This window comes from Panthera tigris, chromosome F3 (assembly GCF_018350195.1).
Source record: "Panthera tigris isolate Pti1 chromosome F3, P.tigris_Pti1_mat1.1, whole genome shotgun sequence".
NCBI lineage: Eukaryota > Metazoa > Chordata > Mammalia > Carnivora > Felidae > Panthera > Panthera tigris.
Window position 1 is genome coordinate 22,572,839 of NC_056678.1, and position 23,079 is coordinate 22,595,917.

Here is a 23,079-nt window from a genome sequence, read left to right on the forward strand (position 1 = left end):
TGTTTCAAATATTTGTTACAGGAACACCAAACGAGGCTGGACGCCAATATTCCCTACAAATCACACCAAGGAAGAATATCCATGATGCTAAATAAAAGTATTTTGGAGGGATAAATTTTTCATGAAATGTCAAATTTCAGCTATTTCCAACATGGGCTAGAATTCTGTGTGTGTGCATCCCACATGCAAAGGAAATCTTTTACGATGATTGTTCACCACTTCCAATTTAATATTCCCAAACAGATGTGGGTCATGAAAATAGGATTAATCATTTTCAGTTGACATCCAACTGCTTTCTTTTTTTCCACACTTGCCTAAATAGTATCCCAATAGCTTTTTACCAAAATATTAGTATTTATGCAGTGTCTAGCATATAGGCGTACTGATGGATTTTGAGAATTATTTAACTACCCAAATGACTTTTTCTTTTCCAGGGAGTATACCTAATGGTACTAGAGGATATAACTCAACATGAATTCTACTTTTTTTTTTTTAAATTTTTTTTTAACATTTTAATTTATTTTTGAGACAGAGAGAGACAGAGCATGAACGGGGGAGGGGCAGAGAGAGAAGGAGACACAGAATCGGAAGCAGGCTCCGGGCTCTGAGCCATCAACCCAGAGCCCGATGTGGGGCTCGAACTCACGGACCGCGAGATCGTGACCCGAGCTGAAGTCGGCCGCCCAACCGACTGAGCCACCCAGGCGCCCCACTACTTTTGAGGACAGAAACTGGTTCCAATCAGGGTTAGTGGGTAAATTTTTATAAGTAGAAGAGCTATATTTGGGTCTAACTTCATAAAAACATAAAATTTGGGGGAATTTCAAATTTTGATTCTTTTTTCACTTTCAAAGTAACTAGTTTATCCTAAGGGACTGAAAAAATATAATAACAGGCTTCCTAGAAGATTTGTACTTTATAATCCTACTGGTTGTGATGGGAAGAACATAGGAGATTGAATAAATTGCAGACTCCACACATTGTTCAAGTGAAAAATACAAAAGAAGTCCACATAATCCAAAAGACAGTTTTCATGCTTTTTCCAGCGTATGCTAAGAAACGTTATTGGAACTGAGCTCTTACCGTGAACATTGAGGTTAAAATATTGTTTGGCACTCCCAGCTCTGTTCTCAGCAATACACACATACCTGCCGATATCTGTTATTTGAGTGTTCAGAATCTAAGGAAAAAGATGAAGACATTTCAACTGAAACTTTTAATAAAGCAACTTTTCATATTCATCATTATGTTTCAGAATAAATATCACATACCTTTTCTGATTAATACCAGATGAGCACAAGAAAAAGAAATTTTTGTGCATAATAGTGCTGATGCCAGCTTTTATTAGGTCAATCAAATATTTATTTCCAAAGATTTCCAATCAGAAAAGGCAAATTAAAAGAATTAATGTTTATTTATTTTTGAGAGGTGGGGGTGTGGAGGGGCAGAGAGAGAAGAAGACACAGAATCTGAAACAGGCTCCAGGTTCCAAGCTGTCAGCATAGAGCCGGACGCAGGGCTTGAGCCCATGAACCGCGAGATCATGACCTGAGCCTAAGTTGGATGCTTAACCAACTGAGCCACCAAGGCACCCAAGAAAAATATACACATGGCCATTAGTGAACAGCAATTTGGGATATTTATGTGGTTTTCATTATTTATTACCAATTCTTTACTAATACAGGGGAAGTGTTGATCTACAGGGAACCTTACACCACCTGGGATTTTATCATCAGAAATAGACTACAGAAAGGATTATAATAATTTACTTATAATGTGGTTTTTATCACAAGGTCCGTGTTGTAGTAAATTTAGGGGTGTGCGTGTGTCAAAAGTACAGACAATTTTTGTAAGAATTCACACAAAAGTGTAATAGTGGCCACCTCTGAAAGACAAATACCATATGATTTCACTCGTGTGGAACTGAAGAAACAAAACAAATGATCATCGGGAAAACAGAAAGAGGCAAACCAAGAAACAGACTCAACTCTAGAGAACAAACTGATAGTTACCAGAGGGGAGAGGAGTAGGGGGATGGGTTAAACAGAGGATGCAAATTAAGGAGGGAACTTGTGAAGAGCACTGGGTGTTGTACACAAGTGTTGAATCACTAAATCATATATCTGAAACTAATATCACCCTGTATGTTAACTAACTGGAATTTAAATAAAAACTTAAAGAAAATAGAGGTCCCTTCTGGTAGGGAGTATAGAATAAAGAATCTTATTTTACATTCTTCTTATGGTTAGTTATTTTTATAAACATAATATTTACAAACCAACAAAAGTATCTTTTAAAAGTGAAAAAGACTTCTTATAAAATACAAAGTGAAACAGCTTTTTAAAAATAAGATTTTTTTACTTTTACCTGAAGAATTCTTCCATTAGATAGAAATTTATGATGCCCATTTTCTAGCAAGGGCTGTCCATCTTTTTGCCAGGAATTCTTTGGTGTGGGGCTGCCACTGGATAAACACTCCATCAATGTCTTCTTATTCACCAGCACGGTGACCTCTTCCGGAAGGTCACTACTTGCTCCCTTAATAATCGGTGGCACTAATAAATGATTGCAACAAAAAGATAATGACAGGAGATAAAGTCTTTCTCAGTTATTCTAATCTTGTGGCAGTTTTCAAAAGTATGGCATGATAACAGAAGAGCAAAGTTGAAGAAGAAACATTTTACACCAATAACTTAGGGTGATGATAAAAATGGTGTGAATTTGAGTTTACCTATCTTGGACTAACCTCTTCCACGATTTTCATTCCCATTTAGCTCAATCCCAATCCTTCTCCAAATTATCTGACCTTGTTTCTCTCTCAGCCCCTTCCACTATGCCTTCTGGGTTTTCAAGCATACATATAAGTAGAATCTGCATGAATGAATATTTAAGTATGGTCACCTAGACAAGCCAGATCAATTACATCTTTAAAGTGTATTTGGAATGTACAGATTTGGTTTCATTTTGCAAGGGAATTATCTGGGCTTCTTAAAGTGTGTTTCTGCAGCCTCAGTGTCCATGGTATCGGCATCATCTGGGAGCGTGGTTAGAGACAAATTTGGGGGGCCCACTCAGACCTCTTCAATGGGCATCTTTAGAGAGGCCAAGAAATTTGTTCAGGTGATCTTGATGTACACTAAAGTTTGAGGAGTCACATTCTAGATTTTCCTACATATATTCATTTGCATTTAAAATAATACCACAGAATCCAGGTGCATACCTATCTTATGTTAGACTAATCCATTATGAAAAATCACATTACCCATAAAATTTTAAAAAATGGAAATGTTTCATAAACTAGAAACACATGTATTGGCTTGCTGTTGTAAATGTAGAAAATTTATCTTCAAAGTGAATAATCATTTTATTTTATTTGGAAAGCTTAGCTATTTTGTTTCATTCTCTTACAATGTACCATAACTTTAGCAATCAGTAAAGACTATATATTTAATGTAGATACATAATGTAGTCCTGTGGTATTTGGGTCTTTCAAAAACTACACTGAAAGTCTGTAAAGAAAATAACCAAGGCTACAAGGTACATATTCGAATTTCAATGTTACTTTAAATGCAAATTTTCACATTCAAAGTTATATGATTTTTACTATACTCTAGATAACATAAAATATAACTTGAACTGCAGATTAGTAAAAACTGAACTTGAACTTCAGATTAAATGCGCCTGTCACTAACCCCAATACCAGGAAAACTAAACAAATGGGATGTTGGGACATAAAGATTCTATGTTTTCCTCAACTTCTGCCTGGGGCTGAACGATCAGGAGGTCCCGGAGGTCCCGGAGGTCCAGAGCTCTTTCTTTGACCTGCTCCTCCAGCTGTGTTGACCCATCAGCTGGCTTACACCATTCAGAATCATTCTCAGTAGAGAATCTTAGAGTAGCACATAGAAGGTGAGCCTCAAACACTGTGAAACATCCCTAGTTTAGACAGCATTTTGGGTACAGTTTCTATTTTTCGTTTTGTTCCAGCTCTCTAAACTTATCTCCATCATGCTGTGCAACTTCCTCTTAATTAAAATAGCCTGAAGGGATGAACATCTACCTTTGAGTACTCACCCCCCAGGTTCCATTTCAATTTAACTGACTCCCAGTCCTTCCCAATACCACATTATCTTGCTTCTTTATCAGATTCTTCCACTGTGCCCTAAACTCTTTCCAAACTTAGGTCAAATTAAGTCATGTGGTCTAGGATACTCCTTCACTCTTCTTGGTGATGTTAGTACTGATTTTCTTTTTTTTTCTTACCACTATCTCATAGACTTTAAGACCTATCTTGATGACCCATCCAACCCTAATTAGTTCATCTCTACTCCACGTCAGCCAGTCCTAGACAGCCATACCTTGGACCACTCAATATTAACACCTCTTCCCTTTGCAAGTTATAAGCTCCCTGAAGAAGGACCAATGTCTAGGATATTCACTACTATGTCCTTAGTGCCTGGCACATAATTGAGCAATCAACAGATACTTGTCAAATATATGAATTTGGAACTCTAGTGTTCTTTCTTCCACCTCTTTTCAGGCTTCCTTCCTAAGCTGCTCTTTGTTTGCACTGAAAACTCTAGCCTTTCTAATCTTTCCTCACTTATAATCAACCCATCAGCTAAATTCCATCATTTTCCCTCTTGCCCTGCCCAGACCTCATAGGGGTCATTTTGGTCATGCTCTGTCTCGCTAGTTTCCGCCCTCCAGTGCTTCCACAATATATACCTGTTTACCTTGTGGCACAACCCCGCCCCACCCAGATAGAGCACACTAATTATTATTATTATTATTATTATTATTACTTTACCTCTACCTCCAGGTTACTGGGGATGCTGTGGAAGGAAGGGTGGCTGCAGAAAGGAATAACTGAGCCACATGGCTCTAATTTCAACAGTTGATGTCCATCACATCCTCTATGGTGGTAATCACTAAATTTCTCTGTTTTCTGCAGACCCAAACACCCCTGCCACTGTTTTTCTTGCTCTCATACTTAATGAAAAGGACTAAAGACATTTGATATGCATTTCCCCATTTCTCTCCTAACCATTCCAATGAATGGCAATTCATTACCACGAAAGGCTAATTAACCCGTCTTGGTTCCTAGATTGAATTTTTCACCTGTTCTAGGGTCTTGGTCCATCAATTCCTGCACACCACCCTCCCCCATCCACACACACACTTGAAATTTTAATTTGTCCCGTTCTGTTGGATCACCTTCTGTGGTCTATAAGCAAGCTCAAATCTTTCTTAAATATGTTTTCTCAAACAAGCTGTTTGTCCTAAAATTCTACTCCATTTCTTCCATCCTCTGCAAAATGTCTTAACAGTACTCTATATTTTTCTTTCTGATTAGTTGCTCAAGATTAATCCTTTTGTCCTGGGGCTTTCTTTGTACCATACCACAGTATCTAAATCAATCTTTTGAATCATATCAATGCTTTCTTAGTTTTAAAGCCAAATGGACTTTTTCAGTTTTACTTTTCTTAAATTTGCTTTAGCGGTCAATACTAGATCCATTTCTTGATAACCGTTTCCATGCCTTGGATTCTGTGACAGAATAGTATGTAGTTTACTGCTTTTCATGAACTTCTCAGATTGTTTCTTCTCTAACTCTGTTTTCCTTTTCCCTACTTGTTTTCCTTTTCCCTACTTTTCCCACCACAAACTTCTTTTCATCTTCTCCTACTCTATCTCTAAGCCTTGCTGTTGGAAATCTCATGCCCTTGAATGTCACCTGTTTGTGGATAACTATCAAATCTACATTCTTAGTTCAGTCTCTCTCTGTGCTGAAGTTTCTTATTTCCAACGACACTTTCAATATTATACCTAGGTATCTTTATCTTGTAACATGCCAAATTCAACATGTCCAAAACAAAATTGACTTCCTTCTTCCCAAATAATGTTGTTTTCCTACATCTTTTATTTTTATTATTCTTGCCACCATTTTCTTAATCACTCAGAATAAAATCTAAACTCTTCCATGCTGATGGCGTCCTGTACATTCCCACTGCCACCTCTCTAGATCAGTCTCTTCTAATGGAAGCAACTACTTGTTTCTGCTTCTAGTGACATCACCTCTCTTTTCTCTTCAAGGTACAATACTTCTTTCATTCTCAGTTCATGCATTCAGATGGAGATCACTGCAGTCTAAGGATAGGCACATAAACTAGGCCTTAAACAGCCCGCTTAGCTGCTATGATTGGTTCACAGGTAGAAATGTGATTCATGCTTGGCCAATTAAAGCCATGAAAATCCAATTCTAGGACTTCAGTTGTAAATACTACAAAAGGCTTTCATTTGGATGTGAAATTAGAAAGTTGTAAGAGTAGAGCTCCTGGGGGCCAACTTGTCAATCTGGGGGATCCCCTCCCCCCTGGAGAGTGATGCTAGTAGAAAAAAACAAAAGCAAGAGAAAGAGGAAGGTTAAATCTGCTTGACCTCTTTTGAGCCACAGAAATCAGTTATGATGTAAGTCAGATCTACCCTGGGACTCTTTCGCCTTCTGAGTCAATGAATTCTCTTTTTTTTAGTTGAAGGCAGTTTGTTACCTGACACTTCAGGAGTCCTAACTAATGTGTTCTCAATTTGTATAAGATAATTAATTCCTCAGTAGCACTATCACTTTCTGATTATCTTTACAGTCTTTAAAGTGCTCAATGCAACATCGTGCAAACATTAGTTCCTCCAAAATTTTTTTGAGTGAAAGAATGCACAACAAAGACTCACAGAGTACACGAACGTCATACTGAAGGGAATCTTCTCCGGCCTCATTCACAGCCACACATGTATATCTCCCTGCATCTTCTACTTTAGCTCGAGGAATCTGCAACACTCGCCCACCTGAAAACAGATCCCAATATATTTACTTCTCTAAATCCTAGAGTGAAAGCTGGTCATAAACAGAGATGCGGTTTTTCAGGTCTAATGACTTCCTTACATTTTCTTTCAAGGTTCTTATTTCATCTAATGGTTCAGTTTTAATCTGACATACCATTTTTATAACAAACACTGCATTATTGATAAGTGATCCAATATACGAATCACATCTCCTGAGAGACAAATAGCTCGTGTTATTTCTTCCCAAGAGGGTAATGTTGCTCTCTCTGTCTCATCATATTCCATGTGGAATGTTATTATGTAGTGACTTCTTAATTTTACAGTTTTGAACATATGTAAAAGAAGTTTACAATGTTTGAGGCAGGTACAGGTTTGAGAAAGTAAGAGCCAGAGATGCAAAAGTTATAAAGTATATTATAATACATACAGATTTAAAAGAACAAGTGCGTATTTTTAAAACATTTCACAGATTTATTTTCAAACTCAAAGTTTCAATAATTGTGTAACAAATTTTTACCTATGTTTACCATTTATATTTCATTCCACTTATTTTAGTTCTCTCTATATATTCTTTCTTTCTTTCTTTCTTTCTTTCTTTCTTTCTTTCTTTCTTTCTTTCTTTCTACAATCTTTTTTCTGAACCATTTGAGAGTAAGTTGGAAACATGGTGCCCTTTTCCCCCTAAATATTCATAAATCTGTATTTCATAAGAACAAGGATGATCCCTTATATAATCATAGTACAGTGATCAAAATAAGGAGATTTAAAATCAACACAAAACTACTATTGAACTCACAGTTCGTATTCAAATTTCATTATTGTTACAATCTTTTATAAAAATTTTCCTCCAAGCCTACATCCAATTTCAGATCATGTATCACAACATTTAGCTAACATTTGTATTTAGTCACCTTTTTAAAAATTTTTTCAAGACAGTCTTTTATTTCATTGAAATCAAGTTTACAGGCCATGGACTACACTGACCTTAAGTGTACAATTGGTAAATTTTGACAAGCTTCTTTGAATGTTTGTTAAAAGAGAAGCCTTGAAAAGGTTATTAATTCCACAACAATTTAAACATCTTCTTTTCCATCAATAAACCATGCAATAACTAAAATATTTGAAATTAATAATCATAACTATTGATTTATGATAAATGCATTTAATAAAGTGAATAGCAACTATTTGCAAGCAGATTTTGGAATTTATCATTAATAATGTGTAGAAACTAAACTGATGATCTCATCACACTATTAGAGACATGGAGTGTGAAGGAAGCCAAAGAACTTCTTAAGTTGATAGAATGATCCTGTAGCAGATCTGAAAATAACCTAAGGTATGCCAGCCCATTGTCAAATTCTCAGCCTACACTCTTTTAGCTTGAAGGTTCGCAGATACGAGGGGCATTTGGCAGCTTGTGTCAGTTAAATTACATGGCCAGAAAGCTGATCAACTCAACTGAACTAATAAATAAGGAGAAACACACTTGGCAAAGACCCCACGTTTCACTCGGTTCATAGCCATCATTACCTGGTAGAATCAACACTCTATCGTTGGAGGTCAGAGGGCGGCCATCTTTGTACCATGTCAGTGTTGGGGGAGGAGCAGCATTTGTTTCACAGTAAAGGGAAATGGGATTGTTGATGATCACATCCTTGGCTTCACCACTCCTGCCAGCATCCAGCATGTTTCCTATTTCCCAGAGTTTCTGAAAACTTGGGGGAACTATGGAGGAAAGACACGACATGTTAGACACATGTGAATGCTCGGGTTAATTAAACAAAGATCTTGGCTGTATTTTCACAAGAATGACTTGTAAATGTAATAAATTAGACAATGAGAAAATATTTTCCAGTACTTACACACCTACCAACTCAAGTCCTGAGCCAAAAAATGTAGTAGACAGGAGTCAGAGTTGGTTTTCATGTGGAAGAACAAGAAATATGGGGCTCAAAATGTCATGCTCATGCTTTGCTCTCCCTGTTAAAGGTCTTAGAAGATGAAGAGGCCTATTCTCAGGGAAGATATGCCATAATATGCATGGCTAGGAATATGATCATAGTGGGAAAAACTAAATTTTGAGGAACCATTAAAAAAATTCCAGCTCAACAGAGATCATTTGCCAATGATTTGTCTTACTAAGAAGACTAAAGAAGTTATGCAGTCAGGATTGATAACTGCATTAGCAAAAATAATAGGACATTCTCGAATATTTCTGAGGGACAAGCATGAACTTTCTAGAAGGCAATTTTCCTGCACATCAAAAGTATTAAAAAAGTGTACAACACTTGACCTAAAATTTCCACTATTAGTAACTTATGAAAAACCACAGATGTCCAAAAGTTTTATGTATAAAGATGTTCAGTGAAGCATCACATGAGTAGTGAAAACTTGGAAACAACCTAGACATTCAACAATAGAAGTGTAGTTAAATACATATTTTAATACTCAACTGATAAAACGGGTACATTATTAAAGAGCATGTTATAAAAAGCATATATAAAAGCACAAAAGTAACAATATCACCAACTATAGCAGGTACTACTTCTTAAACGTTTTTCTAAGAGTTTTACATACTTTTTTATTTTATTATTTTATTATTTTATTTTAGAGAGAGAAAGAGTGTGTACGCTCGCACGCAAGCAGGGGAGGGGCAGAGGAAGAGAGGGAGAGGAAGAGGGAGAGAGAGAGAGGGAGAGAGAGAGAGAGAGAGAGAGAAAGAGAGAGAGAATCTCAAGTAGGATCCATGCTCAGTGTGGAGCCAACATGGGGCTCGATCCCAGGACAGTGGGATCATCACCTGAGCCGAAATCAAGGGTTGGTTGCTTAACTGACTGAGCCACCCTAGCCCCTGAAACTTTTACATATTTTATGTTATTTAGGACTGTGTGGAGCCTGACACAGGGCTCGAACCCACCAACTGTGAGATCATGATCTGAGCCAAAGTCAAGAGTTGAACTCTAAAATGACTGAGCCACCCAGGAGCCCTTTTAAATTAAGGCATTAATTTCAAAACATGGAAACCAAGGCTTAAAATATTTATGTAACTTGCCCAAGTCAAAAAGTTTGTAAGAGCCTAAATCATCATTCAATTTCAAGTCTGACCATTTAAAATTCCATACTTTACTACTTTCTTGCCTTCCATGTAAGTGCTATCAAACAAAACCTTCATGAAAAAAATATTAGGGGAAAGCTCATGTAATAGAAAAGTCTGTATCATGTGACCCTAATTTATAAATGAAGTATACCTTACAAAAAGATACCAGAAGGAAACATAAAAATAATAGAAGTAACCCTGAATAATGTGTTATTTCTTCCTCAATTTCTCAAGTTCCAGTGTCCAATAACGAATTTTTTTTATTGTCAACAGAAAGATAGGTATTTAAAATAAACCAGTGAGCACTGGGTGTTATCTGTAAGCCAATTTGACAATAAATTATATTAAAAAAAAGTAAAATAAAATAAGTCGAATCTCTTTTTCATTGCTTTGATAGATCATATAAGTTAAATTACACACAATAAGCATCTTATCATTACCTTGTATATTCACATCAAAATCCAGTTCATCTTCACCTGCAATGTTAGATGCTACACAAGTATAGCGTCCAGTATCTGATATTTGAGCCTCCTTTATTCGAAGTGTGTGTCCATTTGCAGCAATAGTAACATGATCATCTGATTTAAGAGGCTGTGATTCAATTATAATAATGTTACCATGAAGTATTCTAATAAATCCTCTAAGAGACCATACAGCTGATACTTTCTAGGATTCTTTAATAAATAAAAATAAATTACATTTGAAATACTCGAGATAACAATAATCTAATTAATTTACTTTAATCAAACTTTTTGAGTAATCACATTTTTATTTGTTGAAAATATTGCTCATACACTTTACATCTGTGCCCGGTTATTTCCGGGTGGTACATTTATATATCAAATCTATTGTATGATAAAAAAACATTCTTACATACCATATCTATTTATCCATGTTGGAAAAAATTATTTATCAGCTGATTCCACATTGTACTAAAAAAGCATATCTTTTACTATAATTCTGTAGAAAATCTCAGAGTTTGTAAATGAAAGATTGGGGGCATGAATATTCTCATTTGATCTAAATATCACTTATTGGTCATTCAGAAACATTATTACTTCATAAATGGAAATTTGTAACCTAGAGATATTTATGTTACAGTGTTTGATTCAAAGTATTACTATCCTTACATGGCACACTAACTTACAGATATTTATATTACAATGTTTTATTAATAACATCACCTACACTTAATAGAACATTTCTTGCCTTCTAAACATTTCCATTTACACTAAGTTCCCTCTTATTCCTTCAAGGCTTTAGCTCCTGGCTCACTGTCATTCTTTCTAATGATACTTTTCTCGTAATTGTTGGTGATTTCAACACCCACATAGACAGTTATCCAATGCTGTGTGCTCTCAGCTCCCTGACCTCTTCTCCTTTAATTTTTTGTCCCCAATCCTCTCTCAGCCACTCAACCAGTCATACTCGCCCTTGTAATTACCAGTAACCACATCTCTTTATAATCTCACTTTCAAGTTCTCACTCTCTGACCACTACCTCCTAACTTCCTAACTTACTTCCTCTAGCATCCCAACTCCAATAAATTCTTGGTCCCAAGGGAAGACTCACACTCCACAGACCTCTTTTCACTGCCACTCACTCTTTTCCTGACCCGGTGAAGGTCTATTATGACAATCGCTCCTTGCATAAGCCCTCAACTCCTTTTGCCTTCTTTCCCTTTATTTTATTTCCCTGGTAAAAGTCTAACCTTGGTTAACACTGGTCTGTCCATTCTGAGCATCCTGTGGTCTATTCAAAGACACCTCTCCAACAACTATGTCCTCTGTCACCTGCATCATCATCAAATGATTTCTTTCCACTGGATGATTTCAATCTGCATACAACATACTAGAATTTTCCCCATTAAAAAAAAAATGTCTTTAGAATGTAGCCTAACTCCACATTTTTCTACTCCCCTTTATAGCCAATGACTTTAAAATGTTTTCTACATATGCTGTCTCCATTTCTATGCATCTTTTCTTGAATCTATTCCAATAAGACTTTTACAATCTCCACTTGACCAAAATGACATTGTCAGAATCACCAATGACATCCGTGTTGCTAAATTTACTGATCAATTCTCTCAGTTTTTATTTAATTTGTGTTCATTTTGAAAAACATCCCCCCCCCCATCTTTTGGGGGACTTCACTCTCTGCCCCACAACCTCTAATGTTGGAGTCCCTGAGGCTTAATCCTCGGACCTCTTATCTATCTAAACTCACTCTCCTATTGATCTTATGCAAAATCTTGGACTCATCTTTGTCTTACAGTTTTCCCTCACATCCTGCTACCACCTTTGTCCAAGTAATCACCATCTCTCTTTTAGACCACTCTTTCTATCTTCTCTCAATATGGAAGCCAATGTAACCCTTTTAAAACCTTAAGTCAGATCATATTGCTCTTGTGTTCAAAATTTTCTAGTAACTTCCTACCAGAATAAAGGCCAACTGGTCTACAAGGCAGTATGATCTGTCTCCCCATTAATCTTTTGTTCACAACTGCTGTGCTCCCATGGATCACTGCACTTCAGCCAAAATGCCTCAGGATGTTTGTCCTTGCTATTCTATCTACTTTAGAATATCTTCCCCTCAGGTATTTTATGTCTGCTTCCTGCATTTTCTTTGAGTTTCTGCTCAAATATCACCTTATCAGTGAGGTCTTCCCTACATAAATAAGAGAGCATATTTACTATTCTTCTTCCTGACTGAATTTTCTCCATAACATTTACCCCATCTGGCACATTATATGCTGCACTAGTTTGTTTATTTAGTGTTTGTCTCCCCAAACTTCACACGAGGAGAGACTTTTGTCTGTTTCCTTCATAGCTGTATCCCCTGAATCTAAATCGTGCCCAGGAAATAGTATGTGCTCAGTAAATAATTTGGGAACTAAATCATTATTAACATTATATCACTTAAATAAAAATAATATAATTTAAATTTTCTATGCTAAAAAACCCTTTAAGGCATGAATAAATAACTCAAAGAATCTATTAAAACTTATTGTGGCTAACATGACTAATGTGTTTGGTGTATTTTCTCAAAAGTGCTGTTTTACTGAAGTAGGGCTGCTTATCTGAAGAATGAAAGAAGAAAGGATATAGAAAACAAAAACTGGTATTTTGGGGGGCACACATTTTAGAGAACCAATGGTAAACCCTGAAAAATTTAGCAGTTTAACTAAAGGATCATAACTGGATCAATTTCAGAGTCTGGATTTGGAACTGTAAATTAACCATTCATTATGATATTTAAAGAAACGAAAATGCCTCATTCCTGGCACGATTCTAGTCTTTAGTCAATGTTTACATGGGTATGTGTTTGTGTGTGTATGTGTGTGCATGCGTTGTAACTAAAACAAATAAAAAGGTTCTAGATAAAATTAAAAACAAAATAATAAGATTTCAAAGGAGAAAGGAATTGTTTCCAAGCAAACTCATCTAGAATTGATATTGGACCATGAAGTGTACTTGCAGTCAGAAAAGACACTATAAACAGAACATGGTAGGAATTCCATATTTTTCCTCTCCAACGGCTTCCAGATGAAGCTGCTTACTTTATAAGAGACAATTTTTTTTTCTAGCTGCCAGTATTGCAAAATCTCTGTGATCTGAAAAAAAAAAGCTATATCTGTCTGCATCTTAAATCATAACTCTGACTTGAACTTCTACAGCTGGCATTTAACTGACCATTTGGTTGATTATGTGTATAATAGGACAAACAGCAGCTTAGTTATGACACATCTCTATTAAGCACAGTGTTAGCAGCAACCAAAAAAAGAGTCTATTTTGGTGTCAAAACACTAGCACATTTATCTTTAAAACATGCATGGAAGAAAAGAAGTTGAATGAGAAATGAGGATGTATAGTCTGAAAGTCAGATCACACAATGGAAGGAAGTGTCGTTATTTATAGTTTCTCATTGCCCCTAGTTAACTGAATTGGGCACTTAATCATCACACTTAGCTATTTTTCTTCCTCTTATAATGTAAAACAGGTTACCTTTTGTAAAAGAATTAAAGGTCTTCAGAGAAAACTCTGAATAAACTTAGTACCCTTGTTATATCATTTTAATTTGGCTTAGCACTGTTCTGTTTCTTCTCTACAAAGTTTGCTTACGCTGTAAAGCCACAGAACACAAAAACTGTTCCTCAGTGGGAAAGTGGCTGGAGTTTTATAGATGACTGCTAATGTCCACAAAAACAATCCTTCAAACTTTCCTGTGATGGAATAGTGCTAAGATTGTTGAAATGGTTCAATTTCTTAACAGTTTTATATTCTGGGAGCATGGGATTGTGCTGGTGACACTGATTCTCTGAGTTACTGGTGTCTGTTTTTTTCCTTTTTTTTTTTTTTAATTTAATTGGTCATTTTTGTTTTTAAGAAACTATTCGCAAAGGAAAAAAAAATGTGTGACTGGCCTGTCCATCCTTGTACCAGCTGAGAGAGGCAGACGGAATCGCGTAAGCTTCACATTCCAAAGTCAGCGTATTGTTTACTTTGATCTTCACTTCTTTAGGGGAAAGACCTGGCCCCAGTAGGTCCCCTTTATTGATGATGGGTGGAACTGCATAAAAAAATGAATATTCTTAGAGTAAGCACTGGTTCTTTTATATACATGGACTATCATGGAAATCACACCGACAATTACTTAAGAAAACAAGGAAATAACTGAGGCATTTGCTATGCTCTTCTTCCCCCATGGACCCAAGAGTGCATCTTATGAAATGGTAGCATTCAGATGTGAAGGAAATGTGAAGGCAAATATCTTCTTCCCTTCATTTGAATACTGCCAATGAGTCTAATTAGAACCATTGCTTCACAGAACCATTACTTTCATTTTTCCAGGTCCCCAGACACAGTCCAAGCATGACCCATAAAATGTATTTTGTCAGTCATTAAAGGAGCTGATTCAAAGAATAAAAGACAATCAGAAAGACTCTCCTCCTTTTTAAAAACAAAAACAAAACCAAAATCCTGAAATGTAGGCCCTGTTAATGGTAGGATTTGCTGTCTTTTTTTTTTTTTTTCTTAGTGTTTATTTGTTTTTGAGAGAGAGACAGAGACAGAGTCCAATCTGGGGAGGGAGCAGAGAGATAAGGAGACAGAGAACCTAAAGCAGGCTCTGAGCTGTCAGCACAGAGCCCAATGCGGGGCTTGAACTCACAAACCATGAGATCATGACCTGAGCCAAAGTCAGATGCTTAACCGACTGAGCCACCCAGGTGCCCCAGGATTTGATTTGCTTTTTATGTACAGGTCTAAGTACAGTGGATCAGCCCAAAGTCATTGATAAACTCATCTTAAGCTATTGATTAGAGTGTGTGTGTGTGTGTGTGTGTGTGTGTGTGTGTATATATATATATATATATATATATATATATATATATATATATTTAAATGACAATTTTATGTATGAAAGTACTATAACTCAGCCCAGAGGGTTTTCAGAAGGAAAAACAGAAACATAAGGAAGTACCACTGAAAAGTTCTCCAACAAGAGGTTAGTGAGCAGACTGAATGGGCTCTTCACATCTTTAAGCAATTGAGGTCATGGTTACAATGTTAATTCAACTTCCATCTTAATGAAGGAAACTGCATAGACAACAAGCTTTAATGATGAGTATAAATAATCATGAACCCATAATAAAAAACAGTATCGAAAAAGTTACAAAACTTGAGGAAAATATGAAATGTAGTGTTTTTTCAGGACTTACTGTAGACCTTCACTTCATAGTGCTTTATCACTTCCCCTGCTTCATTAGTGGCTATACAAGAGTATCTTCCAGCACTGTCCTCCTGTGCATTTAGGATCTGCAGAGTCCTACCTCCTGAAAAAGCATGGAACACCAAAGAACCTCTGAAGTCACCGTGGCAACAGAATATGCACAAACTATCAGGGGTTTTAGTTCTCACTATTAACATATTTCTTTTTCTATATGCCAATTCTGTAATAGACATGTGACACAGGACAAACTACAATATACATGGGCACTGCCTAGTGGGTGAGGAGTCAGTAAGTCCTCGGTGATCCTCTGTGGTAATGACTCTCATGCTCATCCTGACCCTCCCATGCCCTGTACACACTCTGGCTAAGGTCTTTGTTTCACTCTCTTCATAAATAGGTCTTCTGCTTTAGTCATCTTCCTCTCACCTACTTGGCCTATCAATAGAGACTGATCTTGCTAAAACTCAGTTTGTATTATGGTACCATTCTCCTTAAAAATCTTCATTGGTTCTCAATTGACTAAAGTATAAAGTTAAAACACTAGTCCAGGCATTCAAAACATGACCCCAATGTTCCTTCCTGACCTTTTCTCCTATCCACCTCCCTCCCTGCCACACACACACACACACACACACACACATACACACACACACACACACACACACCCCTCCACTCAAGTGGGAGGTGGGGAGTCTACAGATTGTTACTTGCGCATAGATAGGCCTTTTGTATATCTATGTGCCATTCTCACTTTGTACCATTTCCACACTAGTCATCCAGATGGATCTGAAATCTCTTATTTCCAACCAACACAATTCTATATTTTTCCTTAAGGGTTAGTTCAAGTTCCAAATGCAACAAAGCATTTCCTGACCACTTTGGCCCACAGTGGCCATTCTATCTTTTAAATTTTTATAAAATCTGTCACTATCTCATTTATCAATCTCCATGACTATTCATAATCATTATTCATGAATTCATGTTGTTAATTAACTTTTATACATCTTATCTCCCTTCCACATAAAACTAAATTTCTTAAAACCAGTGATAATACTTTTCCATTCTTTGTATTTTCATACATTTTGGCAGGTATTAAAGAGAAATAAACAAACTCTGTCAATCTAAATACTAATTCTCTTTCAAAGTTCAATTCAGCAAGAAGTGAATTTCTACTCTTTTTGGTATTTCACATTATATTTTAGCAATTAATAGCATCGTGGTATTTATTGATTTGCCCTTATTTACATATTTTACTGGCCTTTCAAAAAGTAATTTTGCTTTAGGCTACAAGATATATACAAATAATTTAAAAATTAAAATAGCAATAGAATAGCATAACTAAGTCATAATCACTTTTATTAAAATTAACCAATGATTCTTTTTCTACAATAGCAGATGGCATACGTGTATCTTGGGCATCTAAAGTAAACTAATTACCTGGAAGAATACGGATATTTCGGTTGGATTCTAAAGGTGTTCCATCCTTAAACCAGGTGATGGTGGCTGGAGGATATGAATAAGCTTCACAGACCAAAGATGTGGGGCTGTTAAGGATAACGGTGACATCTTCAGGGCCACCATCACTGTCAATACCAGCAATTGTAGGGGATACTGAAAAAGATTTAAAATGTGATGAAAGAAATATGTTTAGAAATGTCCTTATTTGTGAATTTTCTCCCATCCAAGTACTATCCAGGCCCGACTCTGCTTAGCTATCGAGATCAGACAACATCGGGCTTGTTCAGGGTGGTATGGTCGTAGACCCTTATTTGTGAATTTCTAAATTTCACTGTACTTATTTGTGTAATTCCATTTATTAACAGAGAAATAATTGATTATTTTTGTTATTCTACATGAAAAGAATGAGAACTTCAAAATGGCATAATGGAGATGACACACAAAAAGAAATCGTAATGCAATGTAGTAAGGCAAGAATGGGAATTCTGTTGCAGGATACTTGGAAGCATTGCATTTAATCCAATCTCAAGTGTGTGGTATGAGGTATGTGGTATGACTCTCATCAGGGAAGCCTTCCTGAAGGAGATTTCAAAGTGAGTCTTCAAGGATTAGTGGTGGTTAGTAAGAGAAAGAAGGAGACTAGTAGAAAGGAGGAGGATATTGGGAGCATAGTGAGGAGCAAGAAGGGAATATATAGAAGATGGATTCAAGGGGGTCAATGTTGGAAGCAAGGCTAATGGAGATAGGTACATTTGTTCTGTAAAAGATAATGAGAGACTGAATGAAAGGAAGGCATAAAGAGGAAGGAGTGACTAAAGAAAAAATTTAGAAAGTTAACTGGTGTGCTTTGATGACAGAATTTGGTGACTAAGCTGAATCAAAGATGACTTCTAGTTTTCTTGCTTGGGAACGTAGGTAAACTGCAGTGAAGCAACATAAATATAAAATATGGAAAGATGTGCTCATTTAGGAGGGGAAGACAGTTTGTTCAGTTCTGAATATCTTGAATTTTAAGTGCCCATGAGGATTCCAGGTAGACTTGTCCAACAAGTAATTGCATATAGAAATCCAAACTTGGAAGAAAGATCTGGGTTGCAGGTATGGGTTAAGAAAGACACCAGTCTGGGGCGCCTGGGTGGCTCAGTAGGTTAAGCATCTGACTTCGGCTCAGGTCATGATCTTGTGGTGAGTTCAAGCTCTGAGTTGAGCTCTGTGCTGACAGTTCAGAGCCTGGAGCCTGCTTCAGATTCTGAGTTTTCCCCCTCTCTCTATCCCTCCCCCACTGAGTTCTGTCTCTGTCTCTCAAAAATAAATAAACATTAATTTTTTTTTAAAAAAAGACACCAGTCTATAGGAGATGATAAATAAGCTCATGGGAATTAAGCTTATTATTTGAAGACAATATTAGAGTGAAATAAGCAGTGAGGAAAGACAAAATGCTAAGGGACCTAATTTTTGAGAGATGGATTATGTAAAAGTCCATAAAAGAGAAAGAAAAGGAGCAACAGAAAGTGTACAAGGATAACTAGGGAAGAACACTGCCAAGGAAAAAGTGGTAACTAATGTCTAAGACATTAAGAAAGGACTGAAAAATATTTTTTGGATCTAGCAACAGGATAATCTTTGCCACAACAGCATGAAGCATGGCATGGGGAAAATGGGACAAGCAGTAGACACGGAATAGTTACAATATGAAGTGATCGAGGCAGTAGGAGGTGAAGCTGTAGGTAAGGTGGGTGATGGGAATGACTAACTTATCAAGTAAGGTGGAAGATACAGAGTTAAGGGCATAAGTGTAGGCAGTAACTGTGAACAAGAAGATACCTCATCCTCTGGGAAAAGAAAGGGTAAGGACACTGAATTATAGCTGAGTAGACTGGAAGTTGAAATGCACACACTAAACAGCCTCAACTTTATGAAGATGGTGGAAAAGAAGTCTTTGATTCAGATCCCTTAGCCCTCAGTGAATGAGGGAGAATGACAAGAAACTGGTAAATAACTAGGAAGTGAGGATTGGAGGGCACAATCAGATAGTATGACTTGGGATACTTGGAGACAGTGGAGATTGGACAGAATCTCCAGGGAGCTAGTGTCTCTTGGGAAGAGTCAGATTTCAGTTACAGCAAGGAACTGGGGAGAATATTAAATTGGGTTTCCAGAGAGGACACAGTATAGAATTTGGACATGAGTTATACTGGGAAATGAATCAGTGGTAAAAGGAGGGAGGCACCAGGAACTTAAAGCTCTGAGAGAAGCAGTGAATGGACTGCAGGAGAGGAAATCCAGGGCTGAACATTTGCCTTTCATACACTTATGGGTGTGAGGAAGAACAGGTGCGTTAACAGGCAACTGGCTCATGAACTCCCATTCATACTTATCCATGTATCTGTTATTCAATGCTCTGTCAGGGGCTGGGGCTAAATCCTTTACAAGGTAAAAGGGGTTCTACATTTTGGAGTTTATTTTTTATGTATTATCTATATATACTATTCATTTGACACTTATACATTATCCACTATTTTGATTTAATTTTTCTTGCACACATATCTCTTCTACTTAATTAGGCTGTAAGCTATAAGAGGGTAGTATCCTGTATGGGAGTTTCCTATGTACGAGACTATGTTTCCCAAAAGAGTCTAGGCAATAACTACAAAAACAAACAAAAATTGCAAAACTTTCCATACTCAAATGTAGGTCAGTTGATTCTAGTACAATAAAAAGTATTTTGATATAAGCAATCAAATATAATACATTTAGGTGCTGTATTTTAAATTTCAAGACATGAACAGAAATTAAGAATCTATTTTAATGTCATGCCTGAGACATAAGCATAACTTTGAATGTATAGTTTCTCATAATTCCTAGTCCACAAAGACTATAAGATAGACAATTACCAATAATGGCAGAGTCTCATAAAGAAAGGATAAAATATATCAGATTGAGCCCCTTGTACTGCTGACCTATTTCTCTTTGACCAGCATATATTTTATCTTTTACCACTATGTTTTTAGCATCTGTCTCTTCCACAGTTGTGTCCCTAGCACAAAACACAGTGCCTGGAACATAGGTGGTATTTTTAATGTGATGAATAAATCTATGAATGAATGAATGAATTAAAGAAAAACAGCAAATGTACACAACCACTAGTCCCCCTTAAATAATGAAATTCTATGGTAGAAACATTAAGCAGAAAAAGAAAAGAAGGTAAGTCAGCAGACCTTCATGTTTGATTCTTCAAGATTTGAAGCACTGATTGTACCTACCCAACACATTAAGACTGAAACTTTTGCTCTTGTCGCCAGCCGTGTTAGAAGCCAAACATGCATATCTTCCAGTGTGTGATACTTGAGCCTTAGTAATTTTAAGAAAGCGGCCACCAGACATAATGTGATGGGTGTCGTCTTCCCGGAGGAGCTGTCCATCTTTGTGCCATGTAATTTCTGGCACTGGGTTCCCTGTAACCAAAAGCCATTTCTGAGAGATGGCTAATAATTATATGCCTATAAATGATAACTGAAAGCATTTTCACCTATTTGACATTTAAATATCACATTAGTATCATATTATACTAATAAAACAATGCATTAGCCATTCATGTTAAATTAAATTTGTAAACATAATTTATAACAATCATGCTATAATTTTTTTAAATTTGTGTATCACAAACCATTTTCAAATGAAAATTGCTTTGATCTATAAGTGAAATCATCCCAACTTAGTCTTTGTCCTTAAATAGCAAAACATACCTTTAAAAAAATGGGATATGCATTTTTATTAAAATTATTTTTCACAAATACTTTCACATGCATTAAAAATTTTTTAAGTTTTTATATTTTTGACAGAAAGCTATAAAAAAGGAAAAGCCTTGAATTAAACAATTTCATAGATATTTTCAGTTTATACCAGGATTCTAGCATAAATATATAGGTTGGTGGATATAAATATAAATATAGTAATTAGTCCTGTAATATTTATAGCCTATGGGGAAATATCTTACTGTTTTAACATGAAACTTATGTTAAATATTAATTTTTAAGTTTCTCAAATAATTAAAAAAAATTTAAAACCATAAAAGCAAGTTTACTTAGGAAAAGGGCTAGAATAATATATTAAAATTGGAAGGCTTGACCACACCAACCATGGAACCTGTTCTATAGCCCCACCCAGACGGGGAAGCAAATTTACAGGCCTGCCCAACTGCTGAGTTACAGCACCCAGTCCCACCTGACTAGGAAGCCTAACCAGAACATTCAGGCAACCACAGAGCCTATCCTACTGCACTCAGTCAAGAAATCAAGCGAGTAGTACTATCTGACTGTTTCCAGCCAACAGTAACCCCTCTCCACTAACCTCAGAGCTCAAGCAGTGTGGCCTTAACCAAATAGAGACCCTAATAGCAAGCCCCACCTGCAAGGACACTACCAGATTACCTATGCAGAACACCAAGCTGAGTTGACTGATGGATGATTACTGTTGCCAAAGTAAACCTATAAAGTCTGGAAGAGGAGGCCCCTTACTCAAATGTGCAGATAGTAATGCAAGGAATCAGGTAAAAAAAGATAACTCTAATAATGACTTTAAACGAATGGAGATCTATGGACTGTCTGACCAAGAATTCAGAATAATCCTCTCAAAGAAGTTTAGGGAACCACAAGAACACGGGCCCTAAACAAAATTAAGAAAACAGTGCATGAACAAAGAAATAGAAACTATCAAAAACAAACAGAATTCCTTGAGCTGAATAACATAGTGACTGACCCAAAGAATTCAATAGAGAGCTTCAACACCAGACTCAACCAAGAAGAAAGAATTAGTGAACTATAAGATAGGTCATTAAGTAACCAGTCAGAAAAGGAAAGAACGAAAGAAAGAAAGAACATAAGCCTATAGGACTTATGGAATACCATCAACAGAAACAATATATACATTATGGGAATCCAAGAAGGAAAGAGATAAAGGACAAAAAGTATATTTATGGCAATTATGGCTGAAAAGTTCCCAGACATGGGGAGAGAAATGGACATCCAGATTGATGAGGCCCAAAGGACCCCAAACGGGTTGAACATGAAAAGGGCTACACTGAAACACATTATAATTATGTTTTTAAAAGTTAAAGAGTTAGAAAGCAGCAAGAGAAAAGCATATCACATACTAAGGAACTTCCATAAGACTTTAGGCTGGTTTTAAAAAAATAAGTTCTACTTTGGGGGTGCCTGGGTGGCTCAGTCGGTTAAGTGCCTGACTTTGGCTCAGGTCACGATCTGGCAGTTTGTGAGTTTGAGCCCCGCATCGGGCTCTGTGCTGACAGCTCAGAACCCGGAGCCTGCTTTGGATTCTTTGTCTCCTTCACTCTCTGCTCCTCCCCTGCTTGTGCTCTGTCTTCCTCTTTCTCAAAAATAAATAAACATTTAAAAATTAAAAAAAAAAATAAGGTCTACTTTGTATGCCAGGAAAGAATAGGATAATTTATTCAAAATGTTAACAGAAAAAAAATCTGTCAACAAAGAATACTACAGCTGGCAAAGGAAAGATAAAGATTTTCCTGAACAAACAAAAGCTGAGGGAGTTCATTATCACTAGACCTGCCTTACAAGAATGCTAAGGACATTCTCAAGTGGAAACAAGAGGATGCACAAAACTCACCAGTAATAGAAAATATACAGCCAAAGTCATAGTCTCTTCAATTGTAATGGTAGTATCTAATTCACTTACAACTCTAGTTTAAAAGTTAAAAAGTAGGGGTGCCTGGGTGGCTCAGTCGGTTAAGTGTCTGACTTCACCTCAGGTCATGATTTCATGGTTCATGAGTTTGAGCCCAGCGTCAGGCTCTGTGCTGATGCTTTGGAGCCTGGAGCCTGCTTTGGATTCTGTGTCTCCCTCTCTCTCTGCCCCTCCCCTGCTCATGCTCTTTCTCTGTCTCTAAAAAATAAATAAATGTTAAAAAAAAATTTAAA

At 36.6% G+C, this 23,079-nt stretch overlaps 1 protein-coding gene across 1 annotated transcript in view; it reads right to left on the bottom strand.

Moving 5' to 3' along the window:
• HMCN1 (hemicentin 1) overlaps window positions 1–23,079 on the bottom strand; it is a 464,244-nt gene that overhangs the window by 99,788 nt on the left and 341,377 nt on the right. The window contains exons 49-57 of the mRNA XM_015543796.2: window positions 20,389–20,580; window positions 17,105–17,278; window positions 15,657–15,770; window positions 14,361–14,506; window positions 10,378–10,528; window positions 8,371–8,565; window positions 6,730–6,843; window positions 2,368–2,555; window positions 1,084–1,180 (exon numbers count right to left, since the gene is read on the bottom strand). Of these exons, the coding sequence (XP_015399282.1) occupies window positions 1,084–1,180; window positions 2,368–2,555; window positions 6,730–6,843; window positions 8,371–8,565; window positions 10,378–10,528; window positions 14,361–14,506; window positions 15,657–15,770; window positions 17,105–17,278; window positions 20,389–20,580 (1,371 nt within the window). The remainder of the gene's footprint in view (window positions 1–1,083; window positions 1,181–2,367; window positions 2,556–6,729; window positions 6,844–8,370; window positions 8,566–10,377; window positions 10,529–14,360; window positions 14,507–15,656; window positions 15,771–17,104; window positions 17,279–20,388; window positions 20,581–23,079) is intronic.